Source organism: Hakea prostrata, chromosome 3 (assembly GCF_041222555.1).
Source record: "Hakea prostrata isolate BN-2017 chromosome 3, UWA_Hpros_2, whole genome shotgun sequence".
Lineage (NCBI taxonomy): Eukaryota > Viridiplantae > Streptophyta > Magnoliopsida > Proteales > Proteaceae > Hakea > Hakea prostrata.
The window spans coordinates 1,564,305-1,588,257 of record NC_142602.1 but is presented as its reverse complement, the minus strand read 5'-3'; the positions used below and the strand labels follow the sequence as shown (position 1 = coordinate 1,588,257).

General features: G+C 38.5%; 2 protein-coding genes across 5 annotated transcripts in view; both read right to left on the bottom strand.

Moving 5' to 3' along the window:
• The window catches only part of LOC149019875 (ADP-ribosylation factor GTPase-activating protein AGD3-like), a 50,939-nt gene extending 41,954 nt beyond the window's left edge, over window positions 1-8,985 (bottom strand). For 3 of the 4 annotated variants that reach the window (XM_089147874.1, XM_089147877.1, XM_089147876.1), the window contains exons 1-3: window positions 8,295-8,985; window positions 3,192-3,268; window positions 225-325 (exon numbers count right to left, since the gene is read on the bottom strand). In XM_089147874.1, coding sequence (XP_089004000.1) covers window positions 225-325; window positions 3,192-3,268; window positions 8,295-8,339 — 223 coding nt within the window. In that variant the 5' untranslated portion in view covers window positions 8,340-8,985. The remainder of the gene's footprint in view (window positions 1-224; window positions 326-3,191; window positions 3,269-8,294) is intronic. The other variant, XM_089147875.1, reaches the window with a different exon arrangement.
• An 820-nt stretch (window positions 8,986-9,805) lies between these two features.
• On the bottom strand, window positions 9,806-19,868 carry MGP2 (MALE GAMETOPHYTE DEFECTIVE 2). Its single transcript, XM_089147871.1, has 11 exons — window positions 19,579-19,868; window positions 19,404-19,480; window positions 18,203-18,289; window positions 18,032-18,109; window positions 17,866-17,957; window positions 17,561-17,762; window positions 16,858-16,948; window positions 13,009-13,067; window positions 12,291-12,439; window positions 11,081-11,162; window positions 9,806-10,989 (listed from the first exon to the last, which is right to left on the bottom strand). The coding sequence occupies exons 1-11, from the start codon at window positions 19,691-19,693 to the stop codon at window positions 10,597-10,599; spliced, it is 1,425 nt and encodes a 474-aa protein (XP_089003997.1). The 5' UTR covers window positions 19,694-19,868; the 3' UTR covers window positions 9,806-10,596.
• Window positions 19,869-23,953: the final 4,085 nt, after the last annotated feature.

Sequence of the window (23,953 nt, the reverse complement as noted above, 5' to 3'; positions counted from 1 at the left end):
AATAGAACCAAACAACAACAAGAATAAGAGGAAGGGAAAAAAAAACTATTAGTTGATTCCAAACTTTATTTGGCTTCTTTTTTTTTTTACATTTTTTGGTGTTGTGGGTTCGGTGTGCTGGGGGGGTTTCAAGGGGGTGGAGGATGGAATGGAGCACAAGGTGCCTTTACCAAAAAAAAACCCAAAGCAAATTATGGCAAAACAATGGATTATCACAAATATACCTCCAAAAGCAACACTTATAGGGTCATTATGCCCTCCTCCAAATGTTTCAAGGGCACTAGCAAAAGCTATTTCGCTATCATATCCTTCTCCAAGCCCTTCCCTGCAAATTAAGGAAAACAATGTAAAATCCTTCAAATACCATTTTTTTAAACTTTATTTAAGCTGAGGGGTGTGACTTCAATAACAATGATTAGAAGCAACATTGTGAGAGCTAATCTGGAAATTTTCAAGTTCCTCGCCACCCGTGCTCATACTAGGACAGATCAGAACATTATTTGTTACATGGTTAGATAGACTCATGAAATTTACATCTTATTCGTGGTTTCCTTATCCATGAGCTTCAGCTAAGGTAGAATGGATGTGAATTGGGGAGAAGGGGCTGCACATTAATACAACAAAAACAGTTCTTGGAAAACTTTCACATCCAACAGAAAGTAAATGCAATGAGGATAGAAATCAACCACAAGAAGATTAATTGCATAATTATCAGAATAGCCACCCGAAATCATAATGAGAGGGATCCAGGTAAGCATTTACAAGTTCACCACGTAAATTCTTGTTGGGTATGGCTCATGCATCACATTCCGTCGCTGATGCAAACCGGTGTCTCGCTCTGAGCCTATTTACATTCGCCTAGGGTTTTTGAGCCTATTTATATTTGCTTGTAGCATAACATCTGTAACGAGTTGTTAACAGAAGATATAGTGAAAACCTAAAAGTTGGACGTAGCCATACATTGGGGCGAACCAGCGGTACATCAGTGTCTCTTTTCTTTCTCAGTTTTTGTTTGATTGTGTGTGATTGATCGTTCAAATCCCAACAATTCTGTATTGTCTTCATCTCCCCTTCCAAGCTTTTAATTGGGAGTTATCCTCAAAATATGCAAATTTCTGGCTGACAGCAAGGACATGATAGGCCTTAAAGGCTGCTGAAGTAAGACCCCCCCCCCTTTTTCTCTTTCTGAGATAGGGTCCAGAAACAGAATAGGAGAGTAACAAAATTATAAAGAAAAGGAACAAAAACTTCCCTTCATAGACAAGCAAAGATTTTAAACTAGAAACCTCGGTAAAATCTGTCCCTGTCGATTCCAATCTGGATCAGATTGGGATCAGCCAGAATAGGGAAAAAAGGGGACACGGTTACCCTTCAAGCAAAATGGTAGAGCCAACAACTTAATCTTATCCCACTTAAATGAAGTGGGCTACATGATCATTTTCTTCCAATTACTTCTATCCAAAGCAATACTTGTTAGTAGTTCTAAGCTATGCATTCAATCTGCTGAAGAAATACTTGTTAGTAGTTCTAAGCTATGCATTCTTTCCTCCATCTATACGTCCACCATAGTTGGCAAAGCGACAAGGTGAGGAAAGGTAATTGAGGGCAATGAAAACCAAGGTGAAACCAAGCAAGTCAACAACGTATCGCCTAGGTGACAAGGCGACACCAGGTCGCCCTGACCCAAAAAAGGGCCAAGAAGCCTACGCATCGCCTAAGCATCCTTGACAACAGGGATGTCCATAACAACTTCATAGCCTTGTACCAAACCAACTGGGGTCAGTTACATGGACTAAGTGGAAACAAATATAAGTAAAAGGTCAAAACTTGGAGATGCCTCAGTGTTACACTAGTCCAGCACTAGAAATCCTAGGACTAAAAAATATATACAGTTTTGACCTGTTTCAGAACTTCCACAAGTGTTTTGGCCATACTTGTTATTTGCGAAAATTACCATTGCCTCCCTGGAACGCAGTGAAATTACTGATTGAACCCTGCATTTACCAAAATTACTATCACCCACCACACTCAAAATCATGTCAAGTAGCTCTTAGGAGGTGTTAAGATAAAATGTCTGTTATGCCCTTCAGTGCAATTAATAAAATTTCATGATAAAATTACCTTTAAATAAAAAACCAATTAGGAAATGGGTGAAGACATGCCCCCTTCACCCATCCTCTTCAATTTCCAAACAACCACATACTTCCCAATCTGCTCCTAATTTCTAAACCTAACCAGAGCCATCACATCTTCTGGTATTACAATACCAGCAACTCTGCTCCATTCAGCACTGCAAATCCGCCATGAAATCCCATCCTACCCCCAATTCCACCTCCTAATTGACTGACTTGAAGTTGCTTGCAGTGGAGAACTTGTTCTAATATGAGATGCCAGTTGAAGATCCTGGAACAACGTAGAGGAAAGTTTACAGATTCAGCTGTGAAATAAACCCCAATTCATGGAGGAGAACACGATCTATTTAGTCCTTGATTGTGCCAATAAATCAGCACTATTGTAAGATTTAATAGCTGATATAGGGTGGGAAGTCGAATAATTTTATATCAGGCCTTTGTTGATTGTTTAAAAATCATGCTTAAGGAGGAATCCTATTTTTGTGATGGGATCATGGAGTGTTAGAAGGACTGCTTGTTTACTGATTCCAGAAAATTTTATTATTTCATGACAGGATATCAAAACAGAGGAATGTTGGGAACTATTCTATAAGAACTTAAGCAGAAAAGAATTTTCGGAGCCATTTGATAGGTCATTGCCCGAAAAGCATCCCAAAAGAAAAGAATTTGTTCAATAAAAGATCAAGGAAGTTGATCGTCATCCTTTTTTAAATCAAAAACCCCTTATCTCTATTTTCTGGTTTGTTAGAAAACCGTGAATCAATTACGAAAATTAATAAGCTGAAAACTGTTAGAATGTGTCATTAACAGAAAGCTTTAGCAGAAACCATTAGGAGAAAAGCTGTTAGCATGTTATCATGTTGAGACCTATACAGCACATCTCAAATGTGAACCAGAAAGCGGTACTTCAAATCATTAACTTTCAAGGATAGATGAAACTAGTAGCAATATTATATAAAATTGCAAATAAGGAAATTGAAGTCACAAGATGGGCATATAACACACAAGTTCTCCAAAAGGGGTCCATAGTCATCAAGAAAGGAGAAAATATAAGCTTACGTGTATCTTCGACATCCTTTATAAAATTTTAGACTTCTCTCTCTTAAAGATTCAGCGGATTCCTCCAAGCTCTGAATCTGTATCAGCAAAGAAAGCAAATCAATGATAATAGCTAATAAATGTCAGACAGCATAGCTATGCATATAATTCTTAAGTTTCAATGCATGCATTAGCTTACAATTTAATGACCTCAAGGAACCATAATATGCAGTAGATGCATGACAAATTCAAACTTAAAAGTGAATTCACAAGAATCTCAAAAGAAGCTGGAGACACCATAAAATCCCACCACTAGAGTTGCAATAGAGATTCAGGTTTTAGACAAAGCTACATTAGAAGAAAATCAGAGTAATTTTACAGAGTCACTGAATGATCTACATTTGCCTTTCCAAATATTGAACACCTACCAGAAGGGAGGACAAGAAGGCAGAGTTTTGCCAGGGATAACTGAAAACATTCAGAAGACAAAATACATAATATACAAGATTCTAGGTGATAGGTGTGGCTGCAACAGGAGATAAGTTGAAGGAAAGTAATTTGAGATTGTATAAGCATTTGCAGCAAAGGCAATGATTGTAATAGTAAGGATTAAGCAGGTCTAACATTATGTGAATTTAAAGAGCGTAACAACCAAGGAGTAGACCGAGAACGAATTGGGAATAAATGACGAGCAAATATTTGAATGCCCTTATCTCAAAAGTCAAAATAGACATGGATTTGGACAGAGTTTAGTGATGAGAAAGGATCAGCATAACCGACCCAAAGATAAAATTGAGTTGATATGAGTTTTAAAAGACAAAACAATCTTGCAGGAATTGAAGTCTTGCTTCAAAAATAGTACAATCAAAACATGACAATGTGTCAATCTCTCTCTCTCTCTCTCTCTCTCTCTCTCTCTCTCTCGAAAAACCAACTGATTATCAAAGCCAGGATATGTCTAAAACACTGCCAATGCTAAATGAACTAGAGTTAAAAGGAAAAACAAAGAATAGAGAAAAACATCAGGTCTGATCTTGCAGACAAAATCATCTCAATCCCAGCCACTCAACCAGCTTTACTTTAGTCAGATACTATTTTTACCACCTTTGGAAAAAGTATTCTGTTGCCTTTTCTTGCTAATTACCTACTAAGTCACTTTGCTGATCTGTTTCTCTGCTATGACTTGGTTTTTCTATTGCAAAAATCCTTCAGCAGCCTTCTAAAGCATGGAGATTGATGTGGCTTCAATAAATTGCAGATGTAAACTATGCCTTAGAGGATTTCCTCTCTGTACCCTCCAGTTCATCAACATAGAAGAGCATTGTAGCTCACAAGCCAGCACTCAATTGCCTTCTTTAATGCAGGTAAGATTGTATTATTGGGTCAATTGCCACACAGGATTTTATTTTGGCCTACGGTTGAGTTCCATAGACTTTACGATGTAATCATGTAAACCATTTCCAGGGGCAGCACAGGGCCTACAGTTGCTACCCCAAACCTAATACCCCCACCCCCAATACAATCAGGGGTATTTTGGTTACTTTGGTAGTTTTCGTTGAGTCCAAGTTAGGGTGTCATTGGGTCCAGCATGTTAGTGGGACACTAGGTCTACTTTATATTTTTTAAATTGGGTCCTTATTTTGCAAGTTATTGAAGCGACCTGAATAGCGTTGGATTCCTAGTTTGTGATGGAGTCCATTAGGGTTGTTCTAGTTCTTGCATGGAACCAACATCTACTCTTAGATTCCAAATTGGAACTCTCTAGAATAAGTTATGAAGGTTACTTGTGTGAGTTAAAAGTGTTAGTTATAGAATTGGATTGCAAGTTAGAGTCCAAGTTGGTTTCTTAAGTTGAGTCTCTTTATGTATTCTTTGATAGAGGCTATAAATAAGCCTTCATACTCTGGAATCAGCAAGTGAATTGAATCTTTAAAAATAGATTTGAGTGATGGAGGCAAGAGAGTCATGGGTTTCCTAAGGGAGGCCTGCGACAACTTCAAGAGTGATTTTCTGCAGTTCTTCTTCAACTCCAGCAATCATCGACAAAGTGCAGCAGTCCTAATCAATTCCCAAGTAAATACCAGCCCCCCCCCCCAAATCCCAGCCCCATTCCCCTTCTCTCCCTCTCGCCATGGTTTCAAAGCGTCCCTCTCGCCATGGTTTTCATTTGCCATCTTTTTGTTGACATACAGTTTTTCAGCCGGTTTTTCGCCTAATCGCTGCAGCTTTGTGCGCATTATTGCCGCCTAGATGCCAAAGTAATCGCTTTTTTAACATTTTGTACATAATAATCTTTTTTTTTCAATCAAATTTTGTCTACAAAGCCATATGCAAATTTAGTAGTTAGTCATTTCAAAATCGAGAAACAGTGAATCACTAGATCAACAAGGCACTTATTTGGCATCACGCTATCATAGAGGTAAGTAAAAATGTAAAATTACCACTTTCCTTTTCATACTTACAAGTTGATAGTTCATAGTCATATGCTATGATGCTTGATGTGATGAACTTATGTTTGTGTTCTTTTTTGGATAATCATTCATTATTATGATTTTTGAATGCTTGTTCTTTTTTGGGATGAATGTGATTCTTGAAGTTTTGTTTAACTAGTAATAGAAACTTGTCAGTTTAAAGTTAGTTGTATTGAAAAACTTTGACCTAAACGTTTTGGTTGCCTTATTGACGCCTAGGAGTCGCTTTGTCACCTAATCGCTTGAGCGAAGCCCCAAACGCTTTGGTCGCCTTGCCACCTTGGCAACCATGCCTCTCGCAACCTTCTCTTTCCCTAAAACCTAGCTTTATTCAACCCCAGCCCCTTACCCTCCATTGTGGTTTCATCCAGCCCCTCCCCAACCCTTGCGGCAGCCTTACCCTTCTTTATTAGTTAACCCCCAACCCTCCTAACCCTGAACTGTAGTTACAGCCCTCCCCCTTATCCTTTCTGCTTCTGTTCTTCTTCGCCAACCTGCAGCAGCTTAGATTTTCCAGAAAAACCAGAACTACTCCTAACCCTAGATCACCTATATCATCTAAACCCTAACCCAATCCCTTCACCCTTTCAAGATTAGCTTCCCCATCCCCTTACACTCAATCCCAACCCCACCCCCACCCCCCACCCCTTTCCGTCACCTAAAACCCTAGAAAATCCGCAAATTACATCTTCTTCACTAGAACCCTGACTCTAGAATTTTCAAACTCTTAGATCTCTTCAACCATTCATCCAAACCCTAAACCCTTTTAGAGTTAGGTTCAATCAACCCTAAGAGGCACTCAGACCTTAACCCTAGCTTGATCCAGACCTTAGAAACTCTCATTCCGAACAAACACTAGACTTTGAAGTCCCAAACCATAAAATTCAGCTCTGAAATTTCAAGTACAGCAAGATGCAAAGTTTGAAACCCTAAAACCCTAGACCAATAAGCCTGGCTGAAACCTATTCTAACCCTAACCTAATCTATTGTTACAAAAACCTTAGACTGAAGGTAATTACATTCCTAGAAGACTGCTGATTTTCAAGGAAGAGGATCCTGGAGACTGGCTGGAGTAAGCTCGGCTCTAGGGCAACAATCTATCAACTAAACCCTGGATCCTGGTTCACAGCACGTTAGGCTTCTTATTTTTAGGTTTATTATGTCATGGACCAAATTTATAAGTTTAAAAAGTGAGGACAATGTAAGAACTTAGTATACGGGATCAATGGTTAAATTAGATGTTTGAGTTATCTAAGGATATTCAATAGCTGGAGAAAATCATGGTTTGAGTTTATTTATTCATCGAGTAAGATTCTGGTTTGAGTTTATTCAATATTAAGTCTTCTAAAGTTAAGAAATGATTCAAGAAAAGGATATAAGTATCTTCAAAGTGTTCCATGCTGTTGAGCAATTCATGCAAGCTTGAAATTACAAACCTGATTTCTTCTCCTCTTTTCTATTCTGTTCTATTTCTTCTGTTCTTCCTCACAAGAACATCTTCAACCATTGAAGCTGCTATTCGAGAAGATTTTCAACAATAGTAAGATGAATAATTTCCAACCACTTCTTCTTCTTCTTCTTTTTCTTCTTCTTCTACCTCTATAAACCATCCACAAACACTAAACCCCACGCCAAACAACCCAACTATCAGAATACTACCGATTTTGGATCAAATCACCATAACGGCCCTGAAGGAACTCATCTCAGGATGCATCCCATTCTGACAAACACCCTAATTTCCTTCATCTTCTTCTTTCCCAAAATCTAGAAACCAAACGATAATTTATCACTATTTCATCTCCAGCAGTAGTCAACCATCAAAACGTCATTAACCTTCAGTAACGGATTCTTTACACTCACTTGACAGAAGCCTGCCATCAAACCCTAAACTCAACCAAACCCCAACCTTAGATTTGACCTAAAACCTTATTTTGACCTGGCTAGACTTGTGGATTCATAGAGGATCCAGGTTAATGGCTTCTGGTTACTGCCATTCCACACTTCTTTCTTGAAAGGACTGGTTTCCAGGAACACACTTCTCCAAGCTTCTAGCATGAAAAATTGCTAGCAAAACTCTGACCATAAACACCAACAAAGTTACTCAACAATAATAAAATGGGTTTTAAGGAATCCTATTTCACATGAAATCTAAAGTACAGCTAAAAATGGTCACTTGTGCTTTTCCCAATACGCTAGTAAGCCATGTCTGCAAAAAATAATGCAGCAACGCGTATAAGCACATCATCAGATTCAATCAGCTCAGCCAGACAAAATCAGACGAGAAACCAAGCTTCCACTCTCGATGACCCTGGGAAATTTATAAATGCAAACCCACCGTGTGCCCGAAGGACGAAACTTGCCATTCAATATCAAGCGGCCGTGCGTATGTGTTGAAAAAAAGGAAGGAACAGCGAGAGAGTCTAATTCAACCCCAAGTCCCAAATGCACGCCAAAGAGGTTTACAGGTAGAAAGGTAGACAGGTGATCATTATTTCTGTATTCTAAACCATTCAAATGTAAGCAAGAAGGAGAACTAAAAAACAAAAAGGAATAAGCCACGCAGTAAAACTAAACGGAGAAAAGAAAAGGCAACGCAAAGCAAAAACATCAAATTGTCACAAATATTTGATAGTCATAATGGATAACTCATGACCTGATTCCGAAACATAGGAGAATCGTCGAGTTTTGCAAAAATCATTTTCAAACCGCAACTTTTAGTCTTAACTGCTGCAACAAATTCTCATCAATGCCACAACGCAGTTCAGCCCCTTGTGTTTAGACAGGCCTAATCCCAATAGAATCCAGAGATCAAAGAAAGAAGAAGATCCAAGATTATAAAAGATTGTTCAACCTTTCGATGCAAAACCATTAACGGCAGAAGAAACCCCGACTCTAGAACTGCAATGGAAATAACCTCCGACACAGAATTGTCCGTCACTGCAGCTTTAGAAGCTCGATTCCGTCAACTTCAAACCATGCAACTCAATCACGCGAGTTCTACAAGCTCCAACTCCACAAGATTCAACGGAACGTAACCTAGCAGAGGAGCCGAAACAATGAAATAAAAGGAACCACAAAAACACGACCTGATAGGCGAATTACAGTAGATGGCCGAGGGCGACATAGAAGAATGAAAAAAGAAACTCTAATATTTTTAATTTTCTCTATTTTTACTTTTTTTACTTTTTTTTTTTTTTTCTGATTACTGTATTGGGAGCGGATTTAGAGAAGGCTTTGCTGTTAACATCGAAATCTCTGCGATTTCTGGTGAGAAAAATATAATCTCTCCTGTTTCTTCTCTCGTCTCCGTCTCTTTTCCAATCTCAGGCAGAAGTTAAAGCGTTTATCGGGTAAAATCGAAAATAAATAAATAAACGCTCTCACCAACGGAAACATTCATTCTTAAGCTTTTGTTTATACTTTTGAGGGTCCCATATGTTCCTGAGGTGAGTATATACTTTTGTTTCATAGGGTGAGACTAGACTTGACTTGAGAGACACCTTCTTTTCAATAAAAAATGAATAAGACACCGTAATCATTCGCTTTGGGACCACTCCTCTCTCTCCTCACCTCAGTGTCCTCACTCTTGCTTGCTGGCAGCTATCCCTATCAATGTTTCTGCTATGCCTCCTCCTCCTCCGTCTTTTGTGGTGGACCCGTCGCCCATCATCCGCTACCATTTTCCACAAGTAATTAACTATGTAAAACAATGGTCCCCCCACCCAGACGCCAAGAAGTAGCTGGAAATGGAAATGGAAATGGAAATGGAAATGGAAATGGAAATCGAAAAAGGTGTGTTTTTCGGTTTTTCCAAGCCAGTATCGTATCGAATTGGTACGATTCGATTTAGGTCTATTTTCTTATTTTGGTTTGCCCTTTTTTTTTTTTCTTCAGAAGTTAACTGCCAATTTGACAAAGTTTTGCAATGCATGTACTGTTTTGCCAATTAGCTCGGATATCCTTGGTTACTCAACCCTCATAGGTAAAACCGTAAAAGAGTAAAAGTGGGCCTGATTTTAAGAAAAGTGATGAAAAAAAATATGCGTATCTTAACCTTATCCCTAATATAACCTCAAACCAAATTAATTTGAAAGCATGAATTCATATAGCTAATCCCATTTAGTTGGGACAACGTTTCTTCTCCTTGTATAGTTTGAACGCAATATTTGATATTAAAATTCTAGGATGCAGCATATTTGCATTAATGTTGATTACATTGAGCATAGATGTAAAATTCCACCGCATAGCTTTTAATCCATACATTACACACATCTTTTTCTTTTTTGGTGGTAAAACATGCATTATACACATCAGATGTAGCATACATAGCTATCCCATTTAAATCAGAAAAATTAAACCACTAAAAAATATTTAGTCAGGATACATTACATCATAACTGGGTGAAACAGACATTCTTTGACACTCCAAAAGCAGAGCTGGTTGGCCAACCACTAAGGTAGGAAATAAAATGACTAAGTACAACCATGAAAATCTAAAGAATGGATTGCCAATCAGAATTTGGCTTCACCCAGCTGCTTTCACCGACACTATACTGTTTTGCTATCTTTTTTCTTAGTTTCATAACCAGTAAGGGTTACATTGTCAATCAAGTTGGCACAGAAGAAAGAAAATGTTGAACAGTGAACAACCAACAGGAAGCGATGAGTTGAGTTGACGCCAAAAAATTCACTGATGATGAATTCGCGGTGACGGCCTTTCCTGATCCTCTATATCTCAATAAGCTGGGCATGTCAACTTGCACAAGTAATTCAAATCACCTTCCAACACCTGATTGCTCAGGAGAAGGGAGAGGCAGATGGAGAAAGCTGGCAGACACTCAAGCCTGACCATCCCTGTTCCATGAAACCCTCCTTCATAAAAAAGCCAGGTACCAGCCATGCTAATGACAATACAAATAGAGGGATTCAGAAAAGGATCACCCATACCCTGACTTCCTATACTTCCGATTTTAAAGGGTGCCTCACACAGACAAGATCATCCAATTTATTGCCATCCATCTTATATAAAGAGACGCCTCCCATTTGGAAAAAGTGCTCCTGTGCTTCCTTTCTTAGACTCTCAAATGGCAGGACTTCCCACTTACTGTAATTCGAATTCCTACGTTTGTCACTCATATCTGGAGATCCTGAGATAGGCCCGCTGTTGCTTGATCCTACATTGCCCCACACCTTACAGCTACCAAATGGTCCTAACCCACCAGCCTGACCAGCTTGACTTCTCTTCAAGCGCAGGGCGGCAGCATGGGCTTTCCGTATTATTTCTTTAGTTGGAATATCAGACCAATCTTGTTTCCTTTTGGCTCTCATGGGAGAATGGATCCTGATAACCTGCAAGTATCACCACATTGATCAATGTACATATACATGGTGCATGAAAGCATGATTGCAGAAGAATCAAGATGTCTGTATATGGTCTTACGCCAAGGCACTCTAGAAGTTGATAGTATGCCCTTCCTTGCAGTGGGTTATGCCCTTTTCTTGGTGTTGAGAAGTAGCGAGTCCTTCAATGTACACACACAAAACCGTAAGATTTATTGGACATAGAGACCTGTTATGAGCAATAGTTATAGGAAACAGTACAAGCAGATTTGTTTTCTAAACTATGAAAAAGTTAATAATAGAACTATTACAATACAGTAAGCAGCAACCAGCCATCCAACCAATTCAGTAGTGTTTTCTTTTCCGATTGACAATCGCTGAACAGGAGATGGACAGAAACTGAGTGCTACATTTATGTGGAAGTCCAGAAATTATTGTAATCATACTAAACCTTTTTACTGGGATACTAAGGTCCTCAATAAAAAATGGTTCCTGATGATCAATATAGGAGAAAAAGGGGGAGGAATTTTCTTGTGTCTTCTCCCATAATCTTTATAAACAGACACATGGTTTGTTAATCGTTCCAACAAAGAAAAGGGCACATTATTCAATAACTAATAATTGATCATGAAAAGTATGAAATTAAGCAACTGATGCAAATATGGTTGGTAAACTTCTAGATACATAATAGCAAGATGCTTGTTTAAACTTAAAATGGTACAGAAGAAGACCTTCCACATGGACAATGGAGAGATCATCTTTCCCAGTCCTTCATTTTACCATGTGGCAGATGGGTTGGGATTTAACATGGAATACTGGACATGCTGTCCGTGTCCACTCATGCATCAGGTTTCAGTTCACTTAAGACTTAGCCACAAGAAGAATGAAATGAAGAGATCAACTTTCACAACCTTTGTTTATACCATGTAAGATGGGTTGGGATTCAAAATTGAGTACTTGACATACTCTCCACATCAGTCTTCAACCATCAATCAGGTTGAGACTTGAGCCACTTGGCCACAAGAACCACGCCCACCCCCCCCCCCAAAAAAAAATTTCTTTTTAAAATAAGTACATCATTTTTCATGAATTTTGGGCGGGAGAAGATACGAAGGATCCTGACAAATGGTCAATCCAAAAAAACCTGCTTATCTGACAGTTGGAATAGGAGAAGCAGCCTCAATTAGGAAAACACAACAGCCTGTGGTGGGAGGCATTTTCCCAGTAGGCAATGGAAAGAAACAGAGACTACTGTGAATAGAAATAAAGCTCTTACGCAGATAAAAGGAACATTATGGTGTTTGACTGACCATTCCGTGTAACCAGGATCAACCGTGAAACCATATATGTCAACAATGTCACACATAGAAAGTGCGAGTTCAATAGATTTCATTCCAGTTCCTTTAGCACCTCTTCGTAGCACAATACCTTGGAAAAGATAAACTGGATTTGGAATTTTCTGCATCACACATTATAAACCTGTTACCTATAGCTGGGTCAAGACCATAAGCATGAAGGAAATGAACTAAATTTAACATTGTTACACATATTTAGTAATCAAGCATGAAGAACAACAAGGTACAACAGTACAAACCTTAGGCTATTTATAGTACCCAAAATGTCAAACTGAATTAGTCCAGGATTTGTGTAAGAGTAAAAGAAACATATGAAGCATTTTTGGGATCCCCTTAAATGTAGGTCAAATACTTGTTGAGTTGAATTATCTTAACCACAAGTTTATGCACTTCTAGAATGGATAATTTGAAGATAAAAAAATTTCCATTATTCAATCCTGCTTCTCCTTTCTCTTGGCATTGTTGAAAAATGACCCTTTTGCCCCCTCACTAATTTTGATGATCACAAACACATAATAGATTCACTAAATTCACTAACAATTTATATATTTGAAAGACAAGTAGGCTTTGACACATTTGGGCATAAACGGGAAAAACCACTTAATCATACAGTAAGAATTATAAGACAGGACTTTTCAAGCCAACACAAAGAACTACCTAATGTAATCGTTACCTTTATCATTGCATTGAAGTCTCTATGTGTCACACTTTTAATGATAAGTACTTCTTCATCTGTACAAGAAATTTAGCTAGTGTAAGTATGATAAAAAAAAAGGGGAAGAGGGATATGGTTGGAGTAGGGCTAAAGACAAACTCTCAAAAGAAGCCAAAGGTGAAAATTAATGGCTTAGAGATATGACCAAATCAGTCCATGGCTTTCATGGGCCAGAACTAGTCAAGCATGTTAGACATATATTATGGTCTTTATCGGCTACGTGAGCCCAAGTCTAGTTTATATGAATGGAAATTTGAGAAATGTCTCGAAGTCAATAAAGGGAGCTATAGTTTAAAATAAGAAAGTCCATTGTCAAAGAAGCTTTCCTTTGTCAAGAGTTGGATGGTGATTGAGTCAATGTTAAGTTTAAGTTAATACTCTTGCTGGTGGGTGTTAGCTGGCAGTTGGTTGATGTATTTAATACCTATGTTTTTATATTTGTAATATAAAGGGAGTTATATGAGAGGGTTGATCACCTCATTCATGAATTGGAATCAATATTTGCTTTTGCATGCATTCTTCACAATGGAGAAACCTTGTGTTTGATCAAAGTAGGTTAGTGTTTTATCCAATCAATCCACCTTGCAATATGAAGCATCGGTATTTTTTTTTTGGATGAATAACTAATTATATTAAAAGAGCGGAAACAAAGAAACAAGGTCTTTAATAGGAAGACCGAAAAGAAGAGCTGAGACCCCAGGAGACAACAATGAATCTGTTCCTTAGGAATCATCAACAGGGGGATGGGGGGAAGCTAACAGCCTAGAGGAAACATCAAAATAGATGGCATTCCAAATCAAGTCAATAGAGCGAGATTTGGACGTCCATCTTCTGAGATTACGCTCCCACCAAATGTGGTGAATAGAGGCACAAAAAACAAGCTTAACAATCCGATCACAAATGCAAGAGCCTGAAAAGTTTCTCACCATCCAAGACCAATCACGTGCAAACCCATAGGAGCGCCTCGAACGGGGCCAAATAGAAGCAAGGGCTTTTCTCCAGATAGATCTGGAGAAAGGGCAAGAGAAGAAGAGTTGTTCGAGGTTTTCCAAGTCGTTCCAGCAAAGGATGCAGTTGGGATTGACTGGGATATGGCGGCTAATGAGGAATGATTGGGTGGGAAGCATGGTAGAAGATCTCGCTACCATGAAAAACCGAGATCTCAACCATCTCAGCGAGATCTCGGTCGAGATATGCCATTTTTTGGGTGTCAACTCGGTAGCCCATCTCGGTGGGTTCTAGGGTCCCAGTTGGGCTAAAACTTGGTATTTAGCCTATTTAAGGCCTTTTGAACACACTAGTGGCATTGGATTTGTGAGAAAACAGCCCTAAGTATGATTTATAATTCTAACCATAGTGTGAAACCGAAATGCTGTAGGATTAGAGAATGCAAGGTTATATAACATGTAATATAAAACCATTAAGGCATATAATTGAAAATCAAGTGTATCAAATACATCAAATAACTTAAATGTCATCAAGATATCATTCATATGAGTATTACAATCTTAACTTTCGAGAACAGAATGATAAAAGTATATAACCGTTAGAAGTTCTATATAAGTTATTAACGCATAAGTTCATAAGACAAGTAGAGGATGATTGAGCTTCCTTTGATGTTGTAGATGTGCTAAGAGTAGTTGCAAGTGAAACTTTGGCTGAAATTTGCAAAAAATTGAGCAAAAATTAAAGAGAGAGATTTGGGGCAAGATATGGCGAGATTTGGGGCGAGATATAACGAGATATAGCAAGATATCCCATTTCGCAGATCTCGACCTTGATCTCGTCTCAGTTTATGAAAAAACTGAGATATCTCGCGAGATCTCCCACCATGGTGGGAAGAGCTTGGTTGAGAGCTCTCCAAAGGGTAAGGGAGTGGCGAGGGATGGAGCCTTTGAACCAAACCAAGGAAAACTAGGGGGGTTTAGGGTTTTGGGCACGAAAGTGATTCCAGGCAGAGGAAGCGGAAAAGTTTTTGGAGGGGGAAGGGAGCCAAACAATGAGGTCAAGGGCAGAGCTAGTGAGAGGGGGAAGAAAATCCCAAACCTGTGTGAGAAGGGGTAGGGGAGTGGGGTTCTAGGAGCCATCAGTGATGAAAGCAGACAGCGGGGTGTCTTTGGGGATTTGGGAGTCATACACAGTTCGGGGACCAAAGTGTGTGTAGAAATGCCCATCGGATGCCACGGGTTGAGCCAAAAGGAGGTGGAAGAGCCAGAGGAGATGATGGTAGAAATAGCAGTGAGAGTGAGGAGACTAAGGGAGAGGAGCTTCCTCCATACCCAAAAAGGATTGGAGGGTAAGGGAGAAGTCCAGAAGGAGTCAGTGCGAAGGAGGTGAGAATGAACCCAATTAACCCAAATGGAATCTTGCTTAGAGGCAATTTTTCGAATGAGTTTGAGAAGGCAGGCGAGGTTGACATCAGAGATCCTACGAATGCCAAGGCCTCCCTCAGAGGTTGGGCGGCAAATGGTCGACCAACAGACAGGATGGATGAAACAGGAGGCCTCCCTCCCTTTCCAAAGGAAGGCGCAGAACAAGAATTCCATATCATGGACGATAGACTTGGGAATGGAGAAGATCCCACACCAGTAAAGATAGGAGGATTGAAGCACAGAGCGAATGAGAACTACTCTACCGGCAAAGGACTGAAGCTTACCCTTCCAGAGTTGGAGCTTCTTCCGGATATGATCAAGCATTGGGAGGCAATGGTGGCGAGAGAGCCTACCAGGGATGAGAGGGAGGCCAAGATAGACAACGAGGAAGGAGCCATGCTTAAAACCCGAGAGCTAAAGGAGAGAGGAGCAAAGCTGATCAGAGACTCTAGAGAGAAAGAGAGTGGATTTATCAAGGTTGACACGGAGGCCAGAGAGGGACTCAAAAAGAGAGGGCAGAGAGAATGGAAGAGATGGATTGATGATCCGCTTTGGAGAAGATCATAAGATCATCAGCAAAGGTGAGATGGGTAAGATTGAGGGACTTACACTTGGGGATGGGAGAGATGGGGAGTTGATCAATTTTGGATTGAAGGATGCGGGAGAGGACTTCTAAAGCTAAGAAGAAGGGATAGGGGGAGAGGGGGCAGCCTTGGCGAATGCCAACGCGGAACGAGAAGAAGCCCGTAGGTGAGCCAATAGTGATGATGGAGAATCGGGGCGAAGAGATACAAATTTCAATCCAATGAATGAAGGGGGGAAGCCCATGGAAGAGAGAACATTGTTGTCCTTATTACTTTGGGAGCCAATCGGGGCAAGCCAAGGGGGGAGGGAAGCCCATGGAAGCGTCGGTATTACTTTGTTGTCCTTATTGTTCTCTCACTTCCCTCACATTGTTCCCTTACTTTCCTCCTCTATTAACAACTCTATTTTAGTGATTGATCTTCTATTTTCGGTTACTAATCAGATTTGCCATCCCCTGATATCAGATTTTCTGGTTATCTTTCTCATTGCTATCTGGGATTCTACACTTCAGCCTAGTTCAATTCTTATCTACAGTTCTGCCCCTACCATGAATTACAATTCTGTCCCTGTTCTCACAATGTTATTCTAAAGTTACCATTAAGATATTACTCTAGGTTTCAGTTTTGTTTCATATCTGATTTTGTGCTATAGTTAACCTTTCAAATCCGGAATGCATTCTCTGTGAAAAAACCTTAATTGGCTACTGTTTTGATCATTATAATACAGTACCACATTAATGATTGGCTGTGAAACAGCAACCATAAATGGCATCCAGAGTCATGTGCAGAAGCCACAGAAAAAATCTGATGATAGAAGTATAAATTTAGAATAAGATAAGAATCAAGCCCACCAGATCCGTTGAGAATAGCAACCATGTTACGAGCAGCACCCCTTACAACAAGGCGGAAGTCCCTTTTCCGACCAACATACTTAGCATATTTCTGCAATTTGCATAAATAAAAGATTAGTGCATGCTGTTACAAACTTCCATCCAAATCATTTGTGAGACGGAGAAAATAGTAGGCCAACAATTACTCATCAGAAAACCCCAATAAGTCAAATATATAGCAAAGCCCAAAAGAAGAATATTTCATTGTGTGGGCAGAATGCAATAGTTTGGGAATGTTCTCACAGCTGCAGCAGACCCCATTTGTTTGGGATAAGGCACAATTTGGGAATGCTCTTACAGCTGGAGCAGACCTCATTTGTTTGGGATAAGGCTGAGCTTTTGTTGCTGGACCCACAATCTCTTTATTAAAAGTCTAGAACCTGTTAAAACCAACTAAACTAGAATCCAGCAGTTTAGTAGAAACAAGGCACTCAATGGACAAATTTTGCTTGGGAGACAAAAATTGCTAGACTTGTTTATTTGGCCTCCCAATACATAATCTTATAAAACTTCAAAAGTTTGTGAAATGGGACTAAACAAACAAAGGGAATCTGGGTGAGACCAGCCATTACTTCCCCCACTTCTCCTTCATTACTTCTTCCTCAAAAACCTCAAAAATGGTAAATGATGAAAGTAGAAAATCACAATAAAACGTTTGGTTTACATCATTAACAGGAGCTTCATTGTCTCGTATAACTGCATCATGTCCATCAATCTCCTGTCCAAATTCTGTCTTCAACAGATCCCCAGAGTTCCCAACAACTGCACATGTCTGAAACTGGCGAGGACGAAATGGAGGCTTTGCTGGTAAAATCAAATTGAGATGCTCCTCACAAAGAGAACGGTTGTAACATTTATCTGCTCCCCTGCAGCAAAGAGAAAATAAGGCACTTACTGGGCAATCCAGAAGGTTATTTGTTAATTCAAAGGGGAAAGTGAAGCAATAAGATAGATGTATCGGAATCATACAACTGAGCAATTCTTTTTGCTGCATACTCAAGCCAGCCATCCGGTCGAGCATCTAGATATTCTCTAGTCAAAACTGTCGTCATGTTACGGTACTGCATTCCAACTGTTTTAGTACTTTTATATAACTGGATAACAAACAACAGGAATCAATTTTATAAAAGCTCACCTGTTCCCACAGTAGAATTGCTTCACATACATCATAATGGTACTCCAAGGGTTCATAAATTTTAAACTGCTCATTGTACTGCAGCGAAATTGGACAAGTTATAAGCATATTCTAACTTCAGTAGTAGATGACAGGAGGCCAGCAAAATAGAGGTTCAGAAAAATGCCTCACCCAAGTGCTGTTTGTGCCCTCGGGAAATTTAAGGATCAATTTACAGTGGTCAATGATATGAGCAGTCAGTCCAAGACCTCTGTTTGCCTATTCCCAATTTCCAGAGTCAGCACGCATAAAATGTAAAGCTTAAGAACAGAGCTGAGAACAAAATCAGTGAGGTGCAGTTCTATGGCATTCCAGAAACGCCATAACAAGAGGAAATTTTCAAACCACACGCTAACTTGTGCATGCAAAAATCTGCATGTGTCCATTTCTTTACTTTTGGAAGACTTGGGAAACGTGTATAATTCCATTAGAGCTAATTTCAGACTAATGGAGATAAACAATGTGTATTGTGATACAGAGTTAAGTGATTTATCATCCAGAAATATTTAATGTTTTCAAATTCTTTGCTGCATGGGGTTTGATGCGGCTTACACATTGTAAACATCTTTCAATCGAAAAACAGTGGCAAATCAAAACAAATCCACCCCAGGGACCTAAATCATATAACTTTAATAAGACGATAAACCTGTGCTGGGTAGAGCTGGCTAAATCTTTGAATAATCGAAATGTGTATAACTCAATTCTCCAATGGAAGTTTTCCAAGTATTGTCATAAGAACCCGTCAAACCACACATGTAACGGTTTCTGCACTATGAGGGACCAGATAAATTTGTAACACGAGACCAAACCTGGAATAAGCTTAGCTTAAAATGAAATGACTGAGACAAGGCAGCATATTGTATTACCATAGAAAAGAAGCAAGATGGACGTAGATGAGCCCGGGAGTGGGCTGGTGAAACCCCGAAACAAAGTACAATCCTTCAAGTTATTTTAGTAAGTCCACTCAGATCCCCAAGACATTCCTTTTGGAACTAGTGAAGAGACTAAAGAACTCAAATTCCCGGTCCTTAATTCATTAGAAAGTTGATCTCCACTTAAAAGTCACAAAGAACGCCGAAGAACAGAAATCAAATCGTAAACTCAAACAACTCTTCATAGTCTGAAGTCTAAGCAAACAATGAAGACATTAATAAGCGTACATAACAATGAAAACTACAATAAACACAACCGTAGTAAGAAAACTATGGGAGGTGGATATGCATCGTGCTTCATTTTCTGCTATGGATAGAAGAACATATATGAATCAGCAAGAGTACTAAACGAAGGTTCCATGTCCAAAAGCAGCACACTAAATTTAGAAATGAAAACTTACCACGCATTGCTGAACATTGGACTGAAAATCAGATAAAATTCGAACTTCTTCCCGGTAAGGATCGGAATTTCGTTTTCCTGCAAACAGCGTATACGGGCTCAGAGATCTAAAAATTGGCAATAACCAGAACCGGGAAAAGGGAAAAGGGAATTTGTCTGTGAGCCCTATATCTTACCAGTGAAAGAAGAAGATTGAATAAGTAGAACAAAGAGAGAGAATAAAACTGCAGCACAGACAAGAATGGGAATGGTGGGCTGCCTGTAGGCGTTTGAAGCCTTGAAGGGTCTCATCTTCCTTGGAGATCAATTCGACCGGGTTGCAACTCCGAGTCAGCCCCTAAGTGTCTATTGAGTTGGAGTTCACTATACGGTCCTGTGAGTTTCAGAAGAACGAGGTTCGTGTGATCCCGTTGTCGGTAAGTGGCCTGGATACCCGATTCACCGACATCTCAAATGGAACGCCCTTTCGTCTTATATCTTCCTTGGAGTTTACAGGGAAAAATGCAAATAGTTTGATAGGGTAATTTTCAACTGAACCTTAAGATTTGGTCCATGTTATTTTTAGTCCAAATAAATAGACAATTTGCATCTGCCTCCTTTGAGGTATTCAATACGATCAATTAAAGACAATTTATGATTTTTATGACTAAAATACCCTCACATGTTATTTCAAAGGAAAAAAATAAATTAATTAAAAAAAAAAGGATTAGAGAAAGTTCATAATGTTGACCTGAAATATATTCTAAAACTTACCCAATAATGGTAAATGAGAGTTGAATATGGAATCAATCAAAGAAAGATAAAACGATAGTAGAAAGGGAGACTTACCAAACCTGGCCGAAGCATCAATGAAGGAAATGGAAATTGGTTTTGCCCTAATAGAAACAATACCAAAAGAAACTTGAACACGATGGCAGAGAAAGACTAGACATCCAACGAGTGCTTCGGCAGCGAAAAGAGTAGCGTGTGTCATTTCTTCTCTAGATCCCAACCCCAAAACTATGCAAATTTATTTGCTATTCTCTTCTTATATATATTATTTTCCACTGTTTACTTAATGGATTGTCTCTACCGTCAATTTGCTAAGGCTTGGAGACACAGGAATGGAGGTTGCTTGTTTTTTCTAAACTATGAACTATTTTTGTTCACAGTTAGGGTTTTAATTTGTAAAATCTTTTTCTTTTTTTTTCATTGTTGTTCGATGTGCTAAGCAGTGGCGGAGGATTTGGGCAAAATGAAGAGGGATTTGGGAGTCGAGTAAATAAGGGGTCGATTTTTTAAATTAAGAAACTTTAAATCCTAAAATTTTAAAATAATTTTTACAAGTGAACCCACGTTATTTGATTTTATATTCAAAAGTTTAATAATTCATAAATTGATTAGTTGCAAATACCCCACTCTTTTGATTTTCACCATTCGATTTAATTGTGAAGACATGATGCAAATCTTGTGGTAGAATAGATGTGCGGGTATTTTGGTCATAAAAATCACAAATTGTCCTTAATTGATCTTATTGTAAACCTCAGGGGAGGTAGATGTAAAGTGTCCATTTATTTGGACTAAAAATGACATGGAGCAAACCTCAAGGCGTCTAGATGAAAATTACCCATAGTTTGATATAAGGTGAGACTTATAATTTATAAAGATAAATACCTTAGGTATTTAATTGGTAGTGTCCCGGAGGATAGTTAACCCGAGAACCCCCTCGGGTCGCCAATACCCCCTCGAGAAGATTCACCACCACTCTTTCGAGACATGTAGACGCCCCTTTGGGAAGTCACCACCTACACTTCCTTGAGCAATCGGAGAACCTTCCCCCTCGAAAAAGGCATAGAGAACCCTCCTTGGGAAGTCAAAGAACCTCCCCCCTTAGGGAAAGGTATAGAGAACCCCCCTTGGGAAGTTGAAAAACCTCCCCCCTCAGGAAAAAGCATAGAGAACCTTTCCCTCGTGAAGATTGAAGGACCCCTCGAAAAATATGCAAAACACCCATTTGGGATGATGTGGAAAACCCCACAAACATTCCCTCGAGAAGTTGGAGAACCTCTACCCTAGATGATCCCTTGGGAATCACTTATGCTCAGTCAATGAAAGAAAGCCCAATAGTAAGTTTAAAGAGGAACATAGAAGACGACTAAGTCAAAAGGGTCAATTAGAGATAACCACTCATCATGCCCACTCCGAAATGTGGAGAAGTGGTTGATGGAGGAACAGCTCCTTTAGTCTCACTCAAAAAATTAACATGTTTTCTAAGGCAACTCGCTCCACTATTTAATCAGTGTGCAAAATCGATAGAGGGGTCGCCCCTAGATAATAACTATATAAGTTCCATCATAAGATGGGTAAGGTATGAAACTCTACTCACCATCATTCTCTACGATTTGAAAATTATCTCATAACCTTATATTGTTGCTTAGACTAACTCGAGAGTCGGAGACGGTCCCTTGATCAACACAGGGTCAGGCTGCTCTAATTTCCTTTGTGAGTGCAAGCATCACACTTACTTGGGTCACGTTGAAAAAACCCTCAAGAGGTGGTCCAACTACTCGTTTGACGTGAAGAAGGTCTAAATGCAATGGTTAGTTAGGATCAAGGTTTAAAGTATCGGTATCGAGTATTGTATCGGTCTGGTGATTATAAAAGACGTATCGTCTTGTATCGAATATTGTATCGCTCTGACTAATGTATTTTAGTATAATTCAATGGAGAGACGTATTGAGATGTCTTGTATCAGTTGGGTCAAATATGGATATGTATCGACAAGTATCGTATAATAGTGTGTGATACTTTAAACCTTGGTTATAATATTATATTTTTAAGAGCTTTTTATTGGTATCCACCTTACACTACAGGTGCATGTGGTGAAAATCTTAATGAGTAATATTTGCTTTTGATGAAAATGGGTTATAAGTAATACTTCCAACTTCATGGAGAAACTAGAGTTTCACTCCCATTTATGGTGAATATGATAAAGAAAAAAAACTCAAAAGTTAAATGTTTCAAATGAAATTATAATTTAGACTTATCAAAGTTACAAGTAATTAAAAAATTCAAGAAATCTTGTATTTCAACTGCCCATCAGCAATCGAAACGTTAGTAGTCGCATGTGGGCCGAGCAAATAGATAAAGTGACCGTTGGCATGTACATAAAGGATGGATTTATTAACAAAACATATGATACTTTCAATGTAACACAATATAGTAGGAGTCTTATATCCTTAAAACCATAATTATGACACTTACAGTAAAATAAATTAATTTATAATTTTTTTACAAGGTTTACATTAGTTTTTCATTAATTTTATGATCAATAGAAGAACTTCGTAAAATTAGGACCCATTTGATAGCCCATCGAAAAACGTTTCTGGTGTATCTTGCTTCAAGAAGTAGAAAAATTGGCTGAAAATAATCGTTTATTTCCGTATAATTTTTGCAAAATCGTAATATTTGCTTTTATAAAAGTTTTGCTTCGAAAAATACTTTTGTGTTATAAAATAAAGAGAATATATGAATGACAAATAAGAAAACTAGAACAAGATCAATAAAAAATGATTCATTCAGTTGAGTGCATTACATATTTATAGTAGAAGGAGCATCTACTCTGATATGAAAATACAATATATGATTATTGCACACAATAAGATATTCTTGATATGGAAAGATAAATTGCCGCCCAAGATAGAAGGTGCATTGAATGAAAATATTGACTGCCAATATTGTGTGTTGAGATCACTGTAATCTTCAATTAAGATGGGAATGTGAATCACCAAGATTGTATGCTAAGGTGGTTGAGATCTTCAATTAGAAGTATTGTCTATTAGGGGTGATGGATATCCATAATCAATATTATTTATAACATGATAAATTTTGTAAATTTTATTATAAATTTTAGGGATAATTACTATTGCCCCCTTGTACTTTGATTTTATTACTAATGTATCCCCTGTATTTTGCAAAATTACTAATACAACCTTTAACTTTGTCTATAATTACTAATGCCCCCTCACTGTTAAGTTCCGTTAGTTTACTAATGATGTGGCATTTCCATATTTTTTAAAATCCCAAAATACCCTTTTACTTATCTCTTTACTTATTTACCATTTTGTCAAGTTACAGTAATACCCTTAATTAATTGTAGAGAAAAAAATAATCATAATCTGTTTTACTCTAAAAAAAATCACCAAAATAAAGAAATAATAATTGAATAAAATTAAAATAGAAACTGAAGAGGAGGGAAGATAGAATTCAACTCAAATTTGGAAACTGAATATCACCTACTTCGTTAATTCCTTCTCTGGCAAGATTTTGTGGTTTCGTCAATGGTGGGTTAGTAAAGCGGTTAAAAGTTTAAACTCCCATGGGGAGGTGTTACGTTTCATTTCCAATATTAAAAAAGCACCAGTCCCCCCCCCCCCCCCCCCAAAAAAAAAAAAATTTTGTGGTTTCCTTCCCTACATATGCTAGAGGAGAAGGTGGGAAACCAAATCGAATTTGAATTTTGCCAATTTCTTTAATTCAAAATAAATAAGTTTAGTGAAGGTGAAAAATCAA

Excerpts from the sequence above, each read along its gene's own strand:
- MGP2 (XM_089147871.1), bottom strand. The coding sequence starts at position 19,693 with ATGAGACCCTTCAAGGCTTCAAACGCCTACAGGCAGCCCACCATTCCC. Across the intron at positions 18,110-18,202 it reads AGGGCACAAACAGCACTTGG|TACAATGAGCAGTTTAAAAT; the intron begins GTGAGGCATTTT and ends ATTTCGCTGCAG. Across the intron at positions 13,068-16,857 it reads TGCTATTCTCAACGGATCTG|ATGAAGAAGTACTTATCATT; the intron begins GTGGGCTTGATT and ends TTTCTTGTACAG.